This window comes from Gracilinanus agilis, chromosome 4, assembly GCF_016433145.1.
Source record: "Gracilinanus agilis isolate LMUSP501 chromosome 4, AgileGrace, whole genome shotgun sequence".
Lineage (NCBI taxonomy): Eukaryota > Metazoa > Chordata > Mammalia > Didelphimorphia > Didelphidae > Gracilinanus > Gracilinanus agilis.
Genome location: NC_058133.1, coordinates 394,552,323 through 394,575,752, shown reverse-complemented (window position 1 = coordinate 394,575,752; position 23,430 = coordinate 394,552,323). Strand labels below are relative to the sequence as shown.

Below are 23,430 nucleotides of genomic sequence, written 5' to 3'. Positions count from 1 at the left end.
GATTCACTCCCAGTCACGTAGCTAGAGTCTGAAGTCTGATTTGAATTTGGGTCTTCGTGAATTCAGTCCAGCACCCCAGCTACTTCTTACATTTTGTTTCATGGGCAGCTTACAGTGAATATTTCTTGACATTTTGTTTTAAATTCATTGGTTTTCAAAAGAAAATGAGTAGGGTGAGGGGGGGAGAGGGAGGGAGAGAGAGAGAGAGAGAGATGCTAGTAATGCTGCATTCCTAGTAAATAAAAATGTTTGTTATTTTTAAATAATATATATAGAATGTATAATGTATCATTTAAACATATTATCATGAAACTAGAATGCTAAAGAGAATTGCAAAAGATGACCTGATTAGTGTTTTTCATGCAATCTGACTTCACCAGGGCCATGTCCATACTCTTCAGTGATCTGTCAACCTTTAATGATGCCGGATTACAGTAGAGTGATTCATAAATATGTACAATTATTAGAGTAATTTAAGAAACCCAGATTTTGATGATACATTAATGACAGTACCTTTTTTAGCTGAGATGCTGCAGGTAACAGCAATTAACTGCCAATAATGTGATCTGGGAAATACTCCAGGTTACATAGAGTTCATGGCTTTTTCACCTGTTGTGCATGAATATCCAATGATATTTGTAGTCACATTTTCAGGTATAAAAGGTAATATTGCACTTCATGCTTGTTTGTGTCTGACCACAGAGAATTTGTAGAAATATTTAATGAGGCTGTTGAAAATGTCAAAAAACCTTTGGGCTAATTAAAAAACTGGTTCTTGACAAGGTTTTTTTTAGTGTTTTTCTGATTTCTAGAATTTATTTTTGAAGCATCTAAGATAATCTATCTGAGTATATCATACCAACAAAGTAAGAGCTTCCATTCCCTATAGCCAGGGCTGGAATCATTAGAAGCTGCCAAGACCTGAAGGGCTTCAGATTATTTTATAATGGTTGGTATTTTTCTGCTATCAAATATAGTTTTCCATAATCATTAAAAAACACACTTGGCCCATGTGATGCTCTGTAGTGTCTGGCACTAATTGGAAGATGGCATCCCACTGTTGGTATTTCTCTATGCCTGTGGAATTGTTAAACTCCTACAAAATTGATAAGATTACTTCTGCTGAGAGTGTTATTAATAATGAATATTCAGCGATGTTGAATAAATGATGTAAAGCCAGCTCATAATTACTTGACACGTAGGAGACACTAAGCTTTTTCTTGGCCTTTAAAGCACACCTTTATTTCTACAATATAACAACACACTTGCCTTACAATGGCTGTCACCTACCATCTGATTTACCCTTGAAAGAAATCCTTAAATGTTCTCCCAGAAGAACAAAAGCATAGACTCTGAAGTGTTGAAAGAATGCCATATTTACTAGAAGAAGAGATGCAGAGAAATATGGTGATGGTTCTAGTATTTGCCTAATCAGCGAACTCAATCATACATTATCCAAGTCTTTTTACTTCATTAATATGGTTTTATCCTTGCCTCACAGAATTCACCACATGATTTTTTATGAGTAAAGCAGGCAGGCCTAAAGCTTAATTGTGTAATGTTGGGATAATTATTAGATGAATAATACTGAGACTTTTCTTGACGCCAAAAAGGACTTTGGTAGGGTCATAAAAAAAAATTTAAAAAAAGATGCAATATGCTTGCTATGCACCTTTCCATTCCTAATTCAGATTGTATTTCTGGTCATGCTCAAGGCGATACTCTTTTTTGTAGGCAATGTCACCGTACCCTGAAAGTATTGATTGGTTCTATCCTCAGTTAAATTCTGGAACAGATTATTAAATAGTCTCTGAGGACTGAGAAGAGTCTCAGTTTAATCACTGAAAACCAATACAGGTCTACTAAAAATAAATCACTCCAAATCTAGTTTCTTTTTTCTTTCCTTTTTAAACAGCATTATGAAACCAAAATACTAGGCATAGTATTTTTGGGCTGCGGTCCAGAGATTGTTGCAGCAAGGATTTTGATAGATGATGGAAAAATGTTAGGTGGATCTGTCACTGGTTGAATTACTGTCAATAAAGTGTTAGTCAGTGGGCCAGGGTCTAAAGGCTCCATTCTGCAGATGGGAGAAGTAGGGCATGCAGAAGTTGAATAACTTGTTTAGGGGTTGCACAACTAGTATCTGAGGCAGGATCTGAAATCAAGTATTACTGACTCCAAGTTCAGTGCTCCTAACCATTGCACAATCTGACTTGTGTTTTAATTACTAATACTATCTAAAAATATCTAAATATAATAACTAATAGTGTCTAAATGTCTTTTTTTATTCAAATAAAAATATTCTGGTTATCTTCCCCAATTTTTTTACAGAGGTGAAGAATTCATGAGTGTTTGAGATAGATACATAGATTTTTAGATATGTATATGTGTGTATTGATTTGTTTTGGATGTTTTTCCTTTTTTCTTTAAAAATTTTTTCCTTTTATTGTTTTGTTGGCTCTGGGAGGGGGAAAATATTTTTAACTAAATAAATATTAAAAAATATTCTTCCCTTTAACTCTCTTGGAAGGGAGACTCAGGGAGAAGTTTAGGTAATGTTAAAAAAAAAGAGGGATCAAATAAAATTCATTTTAAAAAGAAAAAGAAATTAATGGACCAGTGTCAGCCTTGGAAGGTGGCCTCTACTGGACAGCTCTCCATCCTCAACTCTGTTGTTCCGCATATTTATCAATGATTTAGATGAAGATCTAGATGGACTAGAATGCTTTATGTCATTCACAAAGTTGAAAGAACTTTGTGAATGATATTAATCTAAGAGAAATAGATAATACAACGGATAATAGAATTAGAATACCAAAAAAAAAAAAAAAGCCCTTAAAACTGGAAAGATAGGCCAAATTTTTTTTTTAATGTAATCAGGATAAGTGAAAAATCTTACACCCAGACTCAAAAAAAAAAAAAAAAAAAGGCAGCTACATAATTATAGGGGAGCAGAAACAGGGCTAGAGAGCAGGTTATGTACGTGGAAAATATTAAAGGGTTTTAGTCGCTCAAATTTAAGATGAGCCAGCATAGTGGCATAGCAGCCAAAAATATAACCTTCAGCTGCATCGGTAGCATTGTATAGTGGTGTTTAGAACAGGAGAGCCTGGTATTCTCCCCACACTCTGAATAAGCTAAACCACATATACAATATTAGTTTCAGCTCTCTATACCACATTTTAAGAAAAGAATATTTTTAAGTTGAAATGTGGCTAAAAAAATTAAAATAAAGATAGATGAAAAGCCCTATCACTAACCAATCAGTACACATTTAATAAACACCTATGGCACTGGGCTTAGCACTGGCAACACAAAAAGAGACAAAAAGTACCTGCCCTCACGGAATTTTTAGTCTAAGGGGGAGACAACATGCAAACTATTATATACAAAGTAAGCTATATAAAGATAAATGAGAAATAATTAACAGAGGGAAGACATTAGAAGTAAGAGCAGTTGGGGAAGACATCCTCCAGAAGGTCATCATAAAAAAATTCATTAAGAATGGTTGGAGATTTCATTTGAAAATAATTATCATATCCTCCCTCCACTGCCCCACTCCCAGGTATTTTCTTCCCCAGCTAAGGTAGTTAAGAGGGTAGCAGGAACATCTAAGTGGCCCAGTGGATTAAGAGCCAGATGCAGAGCCAGGATGTCCTGGGTTCAAATGCAGCTCCAAACACCCCTAGCTGAGTGACCCTGGACAAATCACTTAGCCCCCATTGCCTAGTTATTACTGCTCTTCTGCCTTGGAACCATTATGTATTATTGATTCTCAGATGAAAGGCAAGAGTTTGAAAAAAGAAAAAGAAAAAGAGGATAGAGCACTGGACCTGGAGTCAGGAGGACCAGAGTTCAAATCCAGCCCCAGAGGTGTAACCCTAAACAACTTACTTAACCTCTGTTTGTCTCTGTTTCCTCATCATAAAATGGGAATAACTATAGTACCAACCTCACAAGGTTGTTGTAATATTAAATGAGATTCAATTTATAAAACACTTAGCTCACTGTCTGGCACATAGGAAGTAGTATAGATAGACTCTTATTCCCTTCTCTTCCTCTTTCCTTCTCCAAGATAAATAGTCTTTCCCTTCAGCTGTTCTCTATATGAGATGTTCTCTAATTCTTTCACCAACCTAGTTTCCCCTCTTACAGACATACTCCAACTTGTCAATATGCTTTCTCAAACATGGTACCCAGAATCAAACAGAATTCTCCAGATGTAGTCTAAGCAGGTCAGAGTATGTGGAACTATTCCCTTATTCTGAGGACTATTTCCCTCAATTCAGACTATCTAGAATACAATGAACTTTGGGGAATGCCCTGTTTATACTGTTGACTAGTATATTTGCCATCCACAAAGCCCAGAATCTCTTTCAAGGAAAATATTACTCCCTCCACTAAACACACACTTAATTATTTAATTATTTGGGGGGGTTGTTTTAGTTTTTTTATTTAATTTTATTTTTAATATTTAGTTTATTATAAGAAATCCCTGTGAGGATATTCCTTCTACCAATACAAATCAGCACCTGTTCTAGGGATGCTGAGAAGTTCAGTGACTTGCCCAGATCCCTTTACCTATCTATATCAGAGACAGATCTTAGAACACCACATTGTCCTGAATTTGAGGCCAGTTCTTTCTCCATACTGCTTCACAACTTTTCATTTACCCCTAATGAATTTCACATTATGAGATGTGGCCCATCATTCTAGCTCTTTTGTTGTGTCCCAGCTCTAACGCATTATGTATATTTTTTCCCCTCTCTGAGCTAGTTACAAAGAGAGTAAAATTTAAGCATTGCCCATTATCACCCTTATCCTCCCCCCTCTATGTTATATAATTTACCCCATTCTTTTTCTCCCTTCCCTTTTCTCTTAGTGCAAGCAACCCTCTTTCAACCCTTGATTGATTTTTTACATTTCATTCATATGCATACATATCATTACATATCATCACATTTATGTATACATCATATCAAATATACATCATATGTTACTACTTAAAGAATTCTAGACTATCAACTGAAAAGCTAGTGCAAATAATCAACAACTTTAGCAAAGTTTCAGGATACAAAATAAACCCTCATAAATCATCAGCATTTCTATATATTTCCAACACAACTCAGCAGCAAAAGTTAGAAAGAGAAATTCCATTTAAAATCATTCTAGACAATATAAAATATTTAGGAATCTAAAGACAAATCAAGACAAACATAAGAACTATATGAACACAACTACAAAACACTTTCCACACAATTAAAACTAGACCTAAATAATTGGAAAAACATTAATTGCTCATGAGTAGGATGAGCTACTAATATAATAAAAATTACAATCTCACCCAAATTAATTTACTTATTTAGTACCATACCTATCAAACCACCAAAAAACTTTTTTAATGAATTCGAAAAAATTATAACAATGTTCATTTGGAAGAACAAGATATCAAGAATATCAAGGAAACTAATTAAAAAATGTGAAGGATGGGGGCCTAGCAGTACCAGATCTTAAACTGTACTATAAAGCAGTGGTCATCAAAACAATATGGTACTGGCTAAGAGACAGAAGGGAGGATCAATGGAATAGACTTGGTAAATGACCTCAGTAAGCTAGTGGATGATAAACCCAAAGATCCCAGCTTTGGGAACAGAAACCCACTATTTGACAAAAACTCCTGGGAAAATTGGAAAATAATATGGGGAAAATTAGGTTTAGATCAACATCTTACACCCTATACCAAGATAAATTCAAAATGGGTAAATGTCTTAAAGAGTGAAAACATACATAAATTAGGTGAACATATAATAGTATAATTGTCAAATCTGTGGGAAAGGAAGGAGTTTAAGACCAAGCAAGAGATAGAGAATATTGCAAAATGTAAAATGAATGACTTTGATTATATCAGATTTAAAAGTTTTTTTTATAAACAAAACCAATGCAACCAAAGTTAGAAGGAAAGCAACAAACTGGGAGAACATTTTTATAACAAAAACCTCTAACAAAGGTCTAATTACTCAAATTCATAAGGAGCTAAATCAGTTGTACAAAAAATCAAGCCATTCCCCAATTGATAGATGGGCAAGGGACATGAATAGGCTGTTTTCACAGGATAAAATCAAAACTATCAATAAGCACATGAAAAAGCGTTCTAAATCCTTTCTGATTAGAGAAATGCAAATTAAAACAACTCTGAAGTACCACCTCACACCTAGCAGATTGGCCAATATGGCAGCAAAGGAAAGTGATAAATGTTGGAGGGGATGTGGCAAAACTGGGGCACAAATACACTGCAGGTGGAGTTGTGAACTGGTACAACCATTCTGAAGAGAAATTTGGAACTATGCCCAAAGAGCTTTAAAAGACTGCCTGCCCTCTGATCCAGCCATACCCCTGCTGGGTTTGTACCCCCAAAGAGATAATAAGGAAAAATACTTGTACAAAAATATTTATAGCTGTGCTCTTTGTGGTGGCAAAAAATTGGAAAATGAGAGGTTGTCTATCATTTGAGGAATGGCTAAATAAATTGTGTTATCTGATGGTGATGGCATATTATTGTGCTAAAAGAAATAAAGAAATTAAGGAATTCCATATGAACTAGAATGACCTCAAGGAATTGATGCAGAGCGAAAAGAACAGAACCAGGAGAACATTGTACACAGAGACTGATACATTATGGCACAATCAAATGTAATGAACTTTTTCTACCAGCAGCAATGCAATGACCCAGGACAATCCAGAGGAACTTAGGAGAAAGAACACTATCCACATCCAGAGAAAGAACTGTAGAACCAGAAATGCATTAGAAAAATATGTCATCGAACATGTAGTGTGATAGGAATGTGATTAGGGTTTTGATGTCAAAGAATAACTCTACTGTAAATACAAGTAACATGGGAATAGGTTTTAAACAAGTGACACATGTATAACCCAGTGCAACTGCTTGTCAGCTTTGGGAGGGGAGAGGAGGAAGCAGGACCGGGGGGTGTTCATGAATCATGTAACCATGAGAAAATATTATAATAATAATAATAATGATAATGATAATAATAATAATAAATAAGCAAACTGGTAAAAAAATCAATATAAATAAATAAATGAACCTACCTTTACTCAGAAAAAAAGAAAGAAATGACAAGTAGGATGATTTTTTTAATGCAAAAAACTTAATGAATTGTTGCAAAATGAACAGAACCAGAAAGAACATTGTACACAGTAATGGCAATATTGTATGATGAACAACTGTGAATTGCCTACCAATTCTCAACCCAGATCACTGATCTGGGACAATCCCAAAGAGTCATGATGAAAAATACCATCCAGCTCCAGAGTCTGATGGAGTCTGAATACAGACGAAAACATATTCTATTTTATATTCTTCTCTTTTTTTTTTTTGGTTCAAGCTCTCTTCCACAAAATGATTAATATGGAAAAATGTTTTACATGATTGCACATGTAAAATAGATTGCTTACCATCTCAGGAAGGGGGGGGAGAGTGAGAGAGAAAAATTTAAACTCAAAAATTTTAAAAAAGTTTAAAAATTGTTTTTATATGTAATTGGAGGAAAAATATTATTTAAAAAATAACAATCATTCTGCTTCCAAGAAAAAACAAGCAAAATAAAGAGTTGAGTGGTTTTGTCTTCTTTTCCATCATCTGTTTTCATCATTCCATATACCTTAAACTTCCAACATAGCTTTAAGAGGAGAAAAAAAAATCTATTGTCCTTCTTTGCAGTTAGAGTACAATTCCTGTTATGATCTGAGGCTATTATAATCTGGGTTCAACTATCATCTCTCTGTGCAGATGATTCCCATATTTGCATTTCTGGCCCAAATTGCTCTCCCACAAATTGCCAAATATAGTGTTTTTGAATACCCCTATATCAAATTCCTAGTTCAAAACAGAATTCATTCTTTTTCCCCAAGAAACTTGCCCTTCTTCTAGCTTCCCTATCATTATTGTTGTTGTAATGTATATTGTTGTTTCAACTCTTACTGTCTTAGTAACAACTCTTAAGATAGAAAGGTAAGGGCTAGGTAAATGGGGTTAAGTGACTTGCCAAGGGTCACACAGCTGGAAGTCTCTGATGCCACATTTGAACCCAGGTCCTCTGGATTCAAGAGTTGGTGTTCTGTCTATTGAGCTACCTCATTGCTCCTTTCCCATTATTGCTAAAAACATCATCATCATCATCTTTCTAGTCACTCAGGTTGCAGTTTTATTCTCACATTCAGCGCCTCACCCCTTGCCCTCCTCTCTTCACTCTTGCCAACAATTGTCAAATCTTTGTCATTTCTATCTCTTGGCATCTCTCACCTGGTCTTCTATTTAGCTTTTGTCTTTCCTATCTCCCTATCCCACTCCCTCCACACAATTGCTAGTGATCTTTCTAAAGTACAGCCATGGGCATGTTAGCTTGCCACCCTGCCCCTCTCCTCACTCAATTAAATGACAGTATTTCCCTGTTATCTCTATGATCAGATGAAAAGCTGGCATTTAAAGCTTTTTGTAACCAGACCCCAAACAACTTTTGTGATCTCCTTGCACATTTTTTCTCTCCCCTTTAAGGTGGTCCAGCCATGCTGTATTTTATGTTTTGTTTCTGGAATGGGAAACCTCATCTCCCATCACCATGCCTAGAACCTCCATGCCTCATCCCTCTTCACTCCTACGCATTAGGGTCTCTCCTTTCATTCGAAATCTGATTTGAGTACTTCTAATAACTGGTTCCCATGATTGCCCTCCCTCCTGAATATAGCTTGATTTTTTTTATATATTCTCCATCTACATATGGGTTGTCTCCTCCCAATAAAATGTAAGCCCCTTGAGGACAAGGACATTTTTGTCTTTGTATCATGAATGCTCATCTCTGTGCCCGACACTTCTTGGGTACCTAACAAGCATTTGCTCAATTGATTGTTAGATTAGCAAACCATTATTTACTTCAGTTGGCACAATTTTTTACAAGATCTTTATTCTCTTTTGTATTTATCCTTGGTTATTGGCTCTCTTCCATCCTTTATATATGTTGGGTTTTTTGGTTTTTTAATCTGAGTTTGGTCAGTGAGTTCCCTGCATATCCAAATCAACTCCCTTTTTTTCTTCTCTTCAGAATAACTTCTGCTTTTGTTTTCAGAATTTCTTCTTGAAGAGTTTCCCTCAAAAAACAAGGGCTAATTATCCCTTAAAAATAAAATGTCAATTGTGTGTCAGCTTAGGGGGGTTAGGGAGGTTGGGGAAAGGGAAAGAATATGAAACATGTAACTATGGGAAAATATTCCAAATAAAAATATTAAAAAATAAATCAAATCAAATGTCATATATCCTTTTGTATCCTATCCCAAGCCTATCTATCATGAGGGAGTAGGAAGAATATTCACCACAATTCCAGTGCTACTATTTTCCTTTAAAATAGCTTTTGTTGTGAAACTCTGTTAAAGGCCTTGTTCATGTGCTTATTTACTCCTCCAAGGACTTTGAATAGATTTGTCAAATATAATTTCTCTTGCCAAAATTACATTATATTTTCTCTAGTATATAACTTTTTAAAAATTTTTTATTTAACAGGATTTATTCCCAGATATCTCAGCCCCTTCCTCCCCATACCACAGAAGGTAACACCCAACAAACACATATGTATATATAGATTGTATCTTTTGTGTTTCTATTTTTCCAGTTCATTCCTTGGAGATGAACATGCAGAAGTTATTCTTCAGACATTAGTTCTGTAGCTGTATATAACGTTCTCTTGGTTCTACTTGTTTTACTCTTCACTACTTCATATAAATCTCTCCAATTTTTAAAAAATATTAGCCTGCTCATTGTTTCTTAATGGTGCAAGACTATTCCATCACCACCATATACCACCATTTGTCCAGCTATTCTTCAACTGATGGATATCCCCCTCAATTTCCTTTGCCACCACAAAGAGCTGCCATGACTATTTTGGAACATATAGGTTCTTTTTCTTTTTTCCCTGATCTCCTTGGAAAACAGACCCAGCATTACTGAGTCTAAAGGTCTACAAAGTTTTAGTTTATATTATTCTTGCTTAAGTGCTCAGTGATACTTATCTTTAGTAATTGGCCAAAAAAATCTCATATTTATATGGGCCCCTCTTTTCTGCCCAGGACTTGGACAAAGATCCCATCCATTTGCCAAGTAAGAAAGTGGCACTATCTAGTTCCTGGAGTCCCTTCTATAGACTTTTGGGATGGGGAGAGAAGAAGGATGGAAGGGAAGAAATAGTTGCTTTGGTAATCTAGTTTAAAGTACCATGATCAATAGAAACACAGCAGTATTTGTTCTCATTCAGAAACCAGTCAGGAATGAACAACTCTTTTGTTCCTATTAGAGGACACCCCATGGGAGGGATAAGTGGGGAACCCAAGCTAGGGCAGGCTAGGGGTAGTGACAGAGGAGGGGATGGGGGCCAAGGAAAATGGGCTACTACCTGGAAATCTTAAGGTGAAGAACAATTAGAAATCCAACTCTTATGTTTTGGGCAAGGCTGGAACTAGGAGTAGGGGATATATGACACCCAGCAGACAGATGCAGTGAAGGTTGCTTTTTAATACTACATTTTTATATGCACATTTTTAACATCAGAAAATTCCTTTCTCATAGCATGTTGGTATTTGCTTTGTGTTGTCAAATTGCCATCAAGATTCAGTCTTTGGTGGACAGTAACTTACTGGGAACCCAGTTTTCAAACCTGGACTAGGGCACATAAATGCCTGGTCTAGATTCTGCTCCCAGTGGATAGATATAAATGGGGGATGATGTTGAGCAGGAGAAAGACATGATCAGAATGCCTTTCCAGAAAGATCTGTTTTTCTACAACATTTTAGAGAAAAGGTATTGGGTTATAACTTGAAATGGCTGACTAGTTCCTACTTCAGAACTTTGCCAGTGGGAATTGAGAAGAATGTGGGGAACTGAGATTATTTAGAGAGAAAAGTGATAGAATTTGGTTGTGACCACTTAACTCTGGATCATAGAAAAGAAAAGGGTTAAATATAGCTCTGAGAATAAATAGCCAGAGGGTAGTGTTCTTCTCAGAGTATTGGGAAAGATAATAGTAAGGTAGATTTAAAAGGGGGAGTGGGGACAGCGAGGTGGCACAGTGGATAGAGAACCAAGCCTGGAGTCAAGACAAGGGCTCATATCTGGTCTCTTCTGAACACTTCCTAGCTGTGTGAAACTGGGCAAGTTATATAACCCCAATTGCCTAGCCCTTGCCAGTAGAGTTTTATAAATAAACTGGGGAGGGGGGTAGAGAGTTAAATAGAAATGAAGAGATTATTATGTAGTTTCAAGCATCTGGTTTTCTTGAATAGCTTGAAAAACATCAAGTGACCAATGTGTGGTACCATGAAAATAACACTAGACTCAAGAGTCAAGGATCATGCATTTGACTATGTTGCAACCCAAGAAATTTGGGTTGAAGTCTTGACTCCAACAAGAAATCATGGTGTGACCAATTCTCTATAAAATGGGACTAAAAACAGTTGCATGCCTTATTTCACAGGAAATGCTTTGAAAAGCACATGTTTTTAAAATACAGAATTGTGTTCATTGTTATGATTGCTATGATCATGGGTTTGAGCAAGTTCCTTAGCATGCTGAAAATCACAATTCAAATGTGGGCCTGAAAGAGAGGCATTATGGTACAATGGGAAGGACATGACATAGGTTTGAATTGTGGCTCTGATGCTTAATGATTTGAGTGACACAAAGAAAGTCATTTCATCTCCCTAGCTTTCAGTTTCCTCATCTGGAAAATAAGAAGATTATGGGGGCAGCTGGGTAGCTCAGTGGATTGAGAGCCAGGCCTAGAGATGAGGATAGAGGATAGAGAACCCAGACCCTGGGTTCAAATCTGGCCTCAGACACTTCCTAGCTGTGTGATTCTGGGCAAGTCACTTAACCCCCATTGCCTAGCCCTTACTTAGTATTGATTCTAAGACAGAAGGTAAGGGGTAAGAACCTAACATTAGACTCAACTCTGAAGTCTTTTCCAGCTCCAAATGTATGATCCTTTGTGAAAAAGCAGAAATGTAATTCAAAGAAAAATAAAAATCTGGCAGATATTACTCTTTATACTATTAATAAAATAATGAATAATATTACAAAAATGTCTTTTTAAGGAATCAGTAGTTGGCTGCCCTAAAAAAGAAATGTCTGTTTTAGTTTCCACATTAAATCTTCTTTTACTGTGTCCTTTTCCATGTTTTCTAGTACCCTCAATACTGAAAATCAACCAAATGAAAATGGAGTGTCTCTTCAGAATGACACCTTTGAAGAAATTATAAACTTACCCATCGGATCTAAACCATCCAGATTGGATATCACGGACAGTGATGGAAGCCCAGAAATTCCTTTGAATCCAATTTTAGCCTTTGATGATAAGGGAACTCTTGGGCCATTGCCTCAGGTAGATAGTGTTCAAACACAGCAAACAGCAGGTAAGTTTGCCTAGGACCAGTTGTTGCAATTGTCAGAAAACTGAAAAATCAATTGCCTGGTACCTTATGTAAGGTATGGAGACTATACGCTCTGCCCCTGAGTGTTACCCAAAGGGGCTCCTAGATTGGAGTTCAAAGCTTCTATAAATTTGTGTTGGAAACAGAGTGACTTTGTAAACTCCACTGAAAATTGTTGTAATGGACATCCAGTAAAAATGAATGAATGACCTCTAAAGTCTCGACTAACCTCCTGTTCAAAGCAGGAATCCCTGCTCTATCTGTGCCTTCATGTATTTGCACAAGCTGTTTTATCCAAGCCTGGAAAACAATTGCCTCCTCATCACTGTCTTTGGTAATCCTTCTTTTCCTTTAAATTTTAGCTCAGGTGGTACCTACTCCATGAAGCCCTCTTGGATTCAACCTAGTGTTAGCATTTCCTCTCCATCCTCTAATTTTCAAAGCACCCTGAATCTCTCCCTTCCTCCTTTGACTCCCTATCTTGTTTTAGACTAAACTATTGTACACCCCCTAAGAGAATGTAAGCTTCTTGAAGGCAAGGACTGTTTTATTTTTGTCTTTGTATCTTCAGCACCTGGCACATAGAGGGCTTAATAAATGTTTGTTAAATTGAATTAAATTATATTCACTTATTCAGTCTCTGCTTAAACTGAATATTTCTGATGAGAAATTCACTGTTTGAAAGCTTATTTTGGGCTTACTCTGTCTTCCTTGTATACTCACCTGAAATCTGCTTCTTGCTACTTCTACCTGTAGCTATAAAGTCTGGAGAGTAGAAAACTCAGAAGGATTATGACAACCGTCCTTAGGAATTTGAAGGACGGTTATGGAGGAGGGATTGGGTTAGTTTCCATGAACAGTGACTGAAAATGGCTAGGGCGGGGCAAAATTTAGACTTGTTATCAAGAAATATTGCCCAACAATTAGTGGAACGGATTACCTGGATAAGTGCTGGGTTCTCCCTTCTCTGAAGGCTTTCAGTAGAAGTGGGACAACTACTTATTGACTACGTTGTAGTGAGAATTCCTTTCGTGGATGGAAAGACTAGGTGTCTGTGAGGTGAGGATCGTTCCAGCGCTCAAATTCTGTTTCTAGTATTATCCTTTTAAAGCCAGAGAACATCCACTCACTTTTCAGCATGACAACTGTTCAGAGCCATCATGGACCACTGAAACCTCCTTTCCTCTTACCAGAGTTATTCCCCATATAGATTTTATTTTTCCTTCATTTTCAAAGGTCAAAAGCCACAAAGAAATTCCCATCCTTTTGATGTGGATGTAATGTGGACTCTGAAATGATGTGAATCTTACAAGTTTAAAGCAAAAACTATAACCTGCCTCCATGGTGATTGGAATAGATCATTTGAATTTAACAGTTTATGAATCCTTGTGCCAGATTTGAAGTTATTTGAACAGGGTTTTGGGAGAAGATGTAGCTAAGTGACTACACTAAATAGCTATGAAATCTGCCCCTTGATTAGAAGTTGTAAGTGCTATTGAAAGTACCTGCCTCTGTCCATGCCACAGTCTCTAAGGCTCATGGATAGTCAGAAGCCTTTGCTCAGAGGGAGCAGCATTTAGAAAGTCAGGGTCATGTTATTTGGTACATCATATGTCTTGGCTCAGCCCCAAGTGGTTCCTGTCAGCACCCAGCAGGTGACACAGCCCATTGTATGACGGTGACAGTCATATAGTCAAACCCATCATTGTGGCTTTGAGAGTAAGTGGATTAAGAGCAGTTGGGTTGCTCAGTGGATAGAAAGGCAAGTCTGAAGATAGGAGGTCCAAGATTCAAATCTGGCCTCAGACACTTACTAACTGTGTGACCCTGGACAAGTCACTTAATCCCCACTGCCCAGCTTTTACCACTCTTCTGCCTCAGAACCAATACACAGTATCGATTCTAAGACTGAAAGTAAGGGTTTTTAAAAAAACCTGAATTATAGAGGCAATGTGTAATATAGTGAGTAGAGAGCTAGCCTCAGAATCAGAAAGATCTGGGTTCAAACCTTCCCTCTGATAACCTGCTGGCTGTGTGGTCCTATACTTCAGACAACTAAGAATCTAAATTTTCAAGAGTAGTGTCAATCTGGATTGGTTGGAGAAGTTTCTCCATGGAGAGTTCCCTAAGCCAATGAAATCACAGATTTGGTCCCCTTGTTTTCTCCCCCACCCACCCACTCCCCACCCCCCCCAAAAAAATAAAGAACAAATAGACAAATTGCTGTATTCCTTTCCTTTTAAGCTTTCTTTAGTTTCTGTTTACCTTTCTGCGCAGGCAGATGGCTTTGTACCATCTCATATGTGAACCTTGACCCACTGCGAAGAAAGCTGATATAATCAGGGATGTTTATCCTGCTGAAATAAGTTTGACGTGGACTTGAAACTGAAGTCTTTGAAAAACAAAATTACACAAAACAGTTTGACAAACATATATTGTTCTACATCTTGCCCCACAGAGCACCAGAGATATTCCCAGGTTTCTGTAAGACTTTAGGGAGTCTATATTGTCACCCAAGGATATAACACAAATAAGCATAAAGCCAAATGACACATAAGTACACACCAAAGTACAGGCAAAGTACTCAACAAGGTCAGAGGAAGAAAAGAAAAAAAATAGGCTAGAACAGTCAGGGCAGGAAAGCTATAATGGACAAGAATTTGGGTGTGTATCTGTTTTGAAAGAGTGGCGAGAATGAGCAAAGAAAAACAGAAGCCCAAAAGTTCCATGCATGGGGTACAGAGCATAACTAAGTTTGGCTGGAGAATAGAATATATAAAGTAAGTCTAGAAAAATAGAGTGGCATCAGATTCGGGAGGGCCTTGAATGCCAGACTAAAGAAGCTGACTTTTACTTAGTCAGCAGGGTTTTGAACCAAGGAACATGATTAGATCTCTGCATAAGGAACACCAGTCTGTGAGCTGTATGAAGAAAGAGGGAGAAAAATGAGAAGATTAGGGGAATTATTAGAGCCCGCTAGGCACGCAGGAATGAGGACCTATACATCAGGATGCTGACAACAGAAAGAGAAGAGATAGACAAATGTAAGCTATATTGTACAGAGAGGATCAATGGGGATTGATACATAATTGTATAAGGGAGGAGAGAAGATGAGCTCAGCTTTGGACCTGGGAAATGTCCTTTAAAAATCCAAGTAGATAGAAATGTCCTGAAGGCAACTAGAGATGAAGAAGTGTAGCTTGGGGAAGAGAGTGGGAGGATGAGTGAGAGATATTTGGGAATGAACTGCAGAGAGGAGAGACCTGAAGGCAAGAGAGTAAATGAAGTTAACAAGAAAGATAGAAATAGGGAGAAAAATGAGCCAAGGACAGGACCTTTATGTTAGGATGAGGAGGGAGAAGAGAGAGAGAAAAGGGACAATCAGGCAGGCAAGAAAAATAAGCAGAGAGTGTTTTTGAAGCCAACGAAAATGGGCATGGTGGACAATGTCAAGTGATTCTGAGGGGTCAAGGAGGATAAAAACTGGAAAAGAGCCATTGAATGTGCTAAATAGAAGGGCAACAAATCACTTTCTTCTTCAACTTCATTGTCTATTAAATCATTAGGAGCCAATAGTATTCCTTCTTATGTGATAGACAATTTCCTAATTTCTTCTTGCATGGAATCAAAAAGAGAAGAATTCCAGTATTCCATCACTGAATTTAAGCAACACTGTTCCAGACACGTCTCAGATGAATGGTTTTCTCTCAAGTCTACTGAGAAATACCCTTTCTAGGCACTTAATCCAATACCCATCTCTTGTTAGCACTGGGGCCCCCTTTGTGGCTTTTTCTAGTTTGGATTTCCTCCACAAATATCTTTTTTTTATTTGTTTAGTTATATATAAACAATAAAATGACATAGTTTTACAAATTAAAGATCCCTTGTCTTCCTGGTGGTTGTTGCAGATCATTTGAAGTTAAGTATGTATGAACTCAGGGGCAACTAAGAGGTGCAATGGATAGCCAGGTCTGGAGTCAGGAGGACTGGGTTCAAAACTGTCCTCATACTTCCGCGCTGTGTGACCCTGAGCAAGTGATTTAAACCCAGTTGCCTAGCCCATATTCTTTTGTCTTAGAGTTAATACTGAGACACAAAATAAGGGCTATTTCTTTAAGTATGAACCCTATTGGTAGATTTTATGTTCTTTGAACAGGTTTTTCATGTGATTTTCATAACATATTTCTTTTTCCTGTCTCCTAATATAGAAGTTATATGACCATTTCTTCTGAAGAACCAAAGGTGAAGTTTAATAAGCATTTCTACAATTAATGGAATTCCTTCCATGCTATGAAGGAGTATTTTTTTTCCTTCCTCTCTCCAGTTTTCTAAAGATTTCTTGGATATCTTTTTGAAGAGACTTTATCAAAACCAGCTAAAGAAACTTTGGGGAATAGACTGGACCGCCTTTCTAATAGTTTTTGCCAATAGAAAAAAAAATAAGTCATGCTTCATATACTCGGCACTTTTAAATGGCTTTTTCCAAACGTGCTCCTTCTTAGCAAATCAATATGTTCTACATTCTTTGAAAGACCAAATGCACTGGGATCTGAAAGGGATGGGCTAACTGGAATGATAGGCATGATTTTTCAGGTGGACATCGTGGTTTTAAATGGTATAATATAAAATTGGCAACAAAAAAATTGTAAATCTAATACTTGAAAAAATAAATACCTCCTTGCTCTCCCAAATAGAGTTAATGGGGGGAAGGTGGTGTTTAAATTAAGCCTGTTTTGTTTAAATATTTTCACTGAGCTCTATTTGTAGGGGCAAATGATAGGCTTCTGTATCAGGTTCTTGTAAATGCAACTCCTACATGGACATTCTGTAAATTCAGCCATCATTACTTTCTTCTTGAATCTTCTTTTGAGAAAACAAAAACATTTTAAAATGTGAAAAATGGAAAGCATTATTTTTTCATGAATGAGAAATAATCTGCTGTACTCTTAAATAATGTATTTATGAAGTTTGTCCAGTTTTAAAAAAAATCAAATAAATTAGAAAAATGGGGCAAATGACCATTGTAAACTTGGTTTTTTAAGCTGCTTGTTCTCTGAGCACCGATAACAATTATTTGGGACTTCTGTTATTTCTGAGATCTTTACCTCTGTCATTTCTGATGGAGGAATAGATTGGACTTGCCTTATCAGATCATGTGAGTGGGGGAGGTGGGGGAAGAGAATGGGATCAAAATCAAATGGATTTTTCTTTAATTGAAAGGAGAATTTGGTGTTGTTTGTTTCAGAGCAATGCTATCCAGGATGTTTATGCTGTTCAATAGTCTGTTGGCATGTCTACAAGATGGTTTTAGCTCAGGCTACCTCATTGAATCTGTTTACCCCACTTCTCCAAAGTTTACTCTTTGGTTTCTTTGGTTTTTGTTGTTGTTGTTGTTATTGTTTTTGCTTTTTTTTTTTAAACCCTTACTTTGTGTATTGGCTCCAAGGCAGAAGAGTGGTAAGGGCTAGGCAATGGGGGTTAAGTGACTTGCCCAGGGTCACACAGCTGGGAAGTGTCTGAGGCCAGATTTGAACCTAGGACCTCCCGTCTCTAGGCCTGGCTCTCAATCCACTGAGATACCCAGCTGCTCCTCCACCCCTTTTGTTTCTATAACTTCATGATTGATCCATTATGCAGGAAACACTAATAAGCCACTTTATAACAAGTTGTTTTCAAGAGAAATCTTTGAAAAGAAACTGATTTTTTTTCCCCCTTCTGAATTGGTTGCCACTACTGGATGTGAATTTCGTTATAAAAAGATTAAACTATTTAAATCATATGGGAAATACGTTGTCTATTAGTATATAAGAAAAAATTATTTCTATGCTATTAATATAGTAATGTTCTATGATTTAGATTTTTAAAAATAGTCTTGAGTTTCTTTTTTCCTGGTTTTCCCCATTGTCCATGTATATAGAGGTTATATTAAATGAACATTTGTCCAAATTATGTAGTTTTACTTCTTTAAATTGGTATAGCATAGAGGCTCAAGCACTGTATTTGAGTCATTTTTTTAAATTTTAACCATCTAATTCATATATTATTCCAGAGATTGCTTTAGAACTTTCTCATATGTTCTAAAGTACCTTTTAAACCTTAACATGCTATGTAAATGTAAATTATTTACATCATTATTTTTCAATATAGACCTGTGATTTCATCAGCTCCTCTTTACAGAGAACCAGCTCTATATTGACAAGGATTTGAGTGGCCCGAAGTGGCATCAGACGATAAGGATGAAGAAGAAAATTGAGAACAGTCGGCCAAAAGTTAGCTCATGGCTGCTCCAAAAGTCTCTGAGCATTTTTATTTTATACCATTTCAAAAAGAGCAGTTCTCACAAAAGCACAATGAAGTTTCACAGCTGCACAGACACACCAAGGTTATAGAATTATCTCATTCATACACAAATTTTTTCACATATAGATTATGTCAGGATGAGACAAGGGTCCAAGGTAAAAATTTCAGACTTATTTTATCTAACATTATATTTTAATAAAAGTTTCCATACTTCGAAAGATACATTAAAGAATGAGCCTTTAAAATTGTGTGGAGTGTGTCTGACTCTGCCTACTTTGACCTTGGGCTATCTGGAAACAGATACAGGGCTAGGTCAGCTTCTGCCTTTTTCAGCTTGGGGAAAATCGTTAACTCTTTAACTGCTGGTTTACTAAAAACTTAAAGCTATCCTAGAAAATTGTATTATAATGTTTTCCAATAAGAAAAGGTATGAATCATAAAAGGAATCACAGAAAGGAGTCCAGATTTTTATCTTAGATAAAACCATCCTGTCCGCATCCTGACTTTCAGGGCAGAAAGATCAAAACGCACGGCCTTGCCTGGCTGCGTTGATATTTTGATGGGATCCAGAGAAAAAGGCTCTATTAAAGGACCCTGTTTCTCTCAGTGGCATCCATGGCTTCCAACACCTCTTGTGGAAACTCCCTTCACCAATAGAGATTGACAGCATTTTTGTACCTTTCAGAGTTTTTTTTTTTTTAACCTTACTTTCTGTCTTAGATTCAATGCTGTGTATTGGTTCCAAGGGAGATGAGCAGTAAAGTCTAGAGAATGGGGGTTTAGTGGCTTGCCCTAGGTAACACAGTTAAGAAATGTCTGAGGTTAGATTTGAACCCAGGACCTTCCATTTATAGGCCTGACTCTCACTCCACTGAGCCAACTACCTGCCCCATACCTTTCAGTCTTAACAGGAATTCCTTAGACATTGAGGGTTGAAACAACTTGCCATAGCTCCCCATCTACATGTATCAGTACTTGCCCCTGTCCCTTTCTACCACATGGCATTGCTTCTCATGTCGCAGATTAATGTAGAGTCCTTCAACAATTTGTTTCTTCATCTTATGTAACATGGAAAATGGCAGGGTAGAATTCCTGCAAGATACAGGGTCAAGCCTCACCCAGAATTCCAGGGGACCCCCCCCCAGAGAACTCTGGGTGAGGGGACAGTTTGAAAGCAGTTAAACAGTTGATTCCTGGGGGTTGGAGTGAGCAGGTCACTTTGCTTGCTGGTCCCAGTTTGGGATTGCCTTGGTGGCCATAGTGGCAAAAGCCATTTTGGTTTCTTCTCAGGAGTTAGCCTGTCTAGTGGAATTAGACCTTTCTTGCAATAGTATTTTGTTATTCATTTAGTTATTTTAGATATTAGAAGTGATTATTATAAGCTTTGAGGGCCAGCTAGATATAAAGGTCTGCCACTCCCTCCTGGAGGGGGTGGGGTACAGTTTCTACCTAATAGTTCAGGGCTTCCCAGATCTTATCCAAATCCTAGATACCTCTTCCCTGCCTACTCTTCCCTTCTTCTTTATCAGTAAAAACTTCATCTTTTAGTAGTTGTGCCTGACTATTATTTTGGGCATACTCACAGCTACCATAAAGCTTGGTTCCTTTCAGTTGCCAGCCAAAGAAGTTAGATCCTCGTCTGTCCTTGATAACATCAAGACATCAAGCTTCTCCTATTGTCCCTCAGTCAAACCTGTGGGGAATATAAGTTGAGAAATTGAACATTATTAGAGATTTGCCTTGCTGAGCTTTACCAGAACAACACCAGTCTTGCCTCCACTACCAATTGATTTCCAACTGCTTAGTGGGAAGGGTGAAGAGTAAGGAGTACCTACCCCTCCCTACTCACTCTAGCCTGTGTGTGTGGGAGGAGTGAGTCCTGCAGGTTTCTAGTTTCAGGCCATCTCTTCAGCTTCCCAAATATCTCTGTATTATCAACATAACATCTTATTATGAATGTATTGGTTTCATAAGTGGTTCATAAGTGTTACTATACAACAGAGGCAAATGCAACTGGAGAATTTTTTTGAAGGAGGACCAAAAGAACATGGATAAGGCAATGAAGAAAATTTACAGGGCAGCTAAGTGGCCCAATGGATAGAGCAGATAGGCTTGGAGTCAGGAGAACCTGGACTCAAATATAACTTTCAGACACTTTCTAGCTTTATGACCCTAGGCAAGTCACTTAATCCTGCTTACCTAGTCTTTACTACTCTTCTGTCATAAAATTGATACTAAGGCAGAAGGTTAGGGTTTTTCAAAAAAAGAAATTACCAAGAACCCCCCAAAAGACATTCCATGTGGTCTTCCTATTCCAGGAACTCCATTGAAAGTACAAGTTTCTGACTAAAAGCAAATAGCATTTGGGAGTAGCCATTTTTGCAAATTAGTGATGGTTAAACCAGTAAAAGAGATCTGGGGAGTAGTATTTAATGAACAAAAAATTAAAATGTCTTTAGTTTATATTATAGACATGCATAAAGTTAAATTAGCCTTCTTCAATTAATCAGTCAGCAAGCATTTATTAAAGTGCCCCAACAGACACTTTAATGTGTAATTCACAAGTGTATATGAAATGAGTAGGAAAGTTTTAAAATTTATGTATGTGGGAATTCAATAAGAGAATAGATAAATATATGAGACTCCTCTTTTGACTTGTAAGAGGGAAATTTAGGTATTTTATAGATATGTATTTAAAGTGTGGGCGCCAGGAATCAACAATTCAAGTTGATTCCTTAATTAAATCAGACCTAAGTCAGCATCAGACTGCCTTTCATCTCCATGCCTTTAGAGTGACTGCCCCCAATGCCTGGACAATACTCCTTCCTCTCCTTATAGACTTCCTTCAAGACCCTGCTGAAGTTCCATATTCCAGGTGAGTTCAGGGGAAGGTTGATGCGTGCTTAGGCACTTGTAGCAAAGAGTCTAACGCTGCTCTGGAAAGTTCTTTTGCTAGAATCCTCAAGCTTTGCCCCTTAGGTCCAATGTAATGGTTCTCCTGGGCATCTCTCCTGTAAAGTTCTGAATCTGCCTTTGCTCATCGAATTCAGTCTACCTCATTGAGTTCTGATACAGACACTGTCATTAGGTGTTCTAGGGATGTTGTTAGGACCAGGATGATGATGGGAAAAATACAAATCCTCTGGCCTCCTTAAAGGCACAAGGTCTTTTTCCAGATGGTTGTTATGGGGAAGACAAAGTAGGACCTAGGACAGCAGCTTCTTCTTCCCCTCCTAAGTGACTCATTCTGAGGGCTTAAGCCAGAGCTGTTCTCTCCTAGCCCACCATTCACGTGAATCCTCAGTTCCACATTAGTTTCCTGGTTTATACCAACCCCATAAAAAAGGCATAGGCCAAGGAGAAACCTTGAAACATCTAGTTTATATCTCAAATGGGTTCAAAATTTATTCTTACCTGATAAATGGATTAAAGGGTTTGTTAGTTGACTCAATCAACACTTACCCATATACTTTTGAGAAAAAGATTTTAAAAGGGGAGGGGGGTACAAAACAGAAAATCAGCTAAAATATCAATTACGATAATAGTATATAAAATATTCTATAGCTTCAGGCCTCTACCTCTGCAAAGAGGGGAGAAAGATGTATTTTCTTTGCCAGCTGTGACTCTAGGCAAGTCACTTAACCCTTAGTCCTTACTACTCAGGAGATTCAGAGTGGTGCCTAGAGATAAGAGGTCCTGGGGTTCCATTGTGGTCTCAGACACTTCCTCATTGACTGACCCTGGGCAGGACACTAAACCCCCATTGCCTAGCCCTTACTGCTCTTCTGCCTTGGAACCAATATACAATATTGAATCTTTTTTTTTAAACCCTTACCTTGCATCTTAGAATCAATGCTGTTAGTGCAGATGGCCTATATTACACCAAGGATTTTTAGATTTTTCCCAAGTCTATTGTCCCTCTGGGTCTTTTCTACCAGTTTGTCAGACTTTTCTATCATAATGTCAGACTTTCATTCCCCCTACCTCCTGTCTTGCCTTTTTCCCATGCTCATTCTAGCCTTTATTTTCAACTCCCTCCTCCCCACAAAAACCTTGGCCACAGCTGTATGTATTTTTCCTAAGCAAGTCTCATTTGCAAGGTTAATTTATTTAAATATTTAAATAATAACCTGAAATCTGTTCCCTTGCCCATTATTCCTAAGAGAGTGAGCTTTCCCAGCGACAATTTTTGGCAGCATTATGGAGTCTAGAGACCCAGTATTTGCTTAGTGACTCACTGATGAAATCCTATTCAAGGCATTTCACATTTGGCATTTCACTCAGACAGATGTAAATAGATATATAACCTCTGAAGGAAAACAATTGGAAATGTATTTGCCATGAAGAACCAAATTTTGGATCACCAAAGCAACCGGAAATGAAACCATTTTGGCCTTTGCCAGGGTCACTGGCACCTGACTTAAATTCATCCTTTCTACCCAACCTGCTGGGAACTATGGGCCCTGTGGGAAGAAGCAGGAAAGTACTAAGTGAAACAGTGGCTGTCCTTCTGTAACAAAGGCAAACAAAATGTCTAGCCCATTGAAGTGAATAGTTGTGTGCCCAGTTGGTAGCTAGGAGCTGGTTCACAAATTGACAAATGATTTATGGTTCTTAAAATTGTGTAGAGACAGCAAA

At 37.5% G+C, this 23,430-nt stretch overlaps 1 protein-coding gene across 7 annotated transcripts in view; it reads left to right on the top strand.

The window, feature by feature from the left end:
* MAP7 (microtubule associated protein 7) overlaps positions 1 to 17,500 on the top strand; it is a 203,450-nt gene extending 185,950 nt beyond the window's left edge. For 6 of the 7 annotated variants that reach the window (XM_044677080.1, XM_044677076.1, XM_044677073.1 and 3 more), the window contains one exon: positions 12,248 to 13,035. In XM_044677080.1, coding sequence (XP_044533015.1) covers positions 12,248 to 12,488 — 241 coding nt within the window. In that variant the 3' untranslated portion in view covers positions 12,489 to 13,035. Of the gene's footprint in view, positions 1 to 12,247; positions 13,036 to 16,700 lie in introns of those variants that run through there. The other variant, XM_044677075.1, reaches the window with a different exon arrangement.
* The last annotated feature ends 5,930 nt before the right edge of the window (positions 17,501 to 23,430 follow it).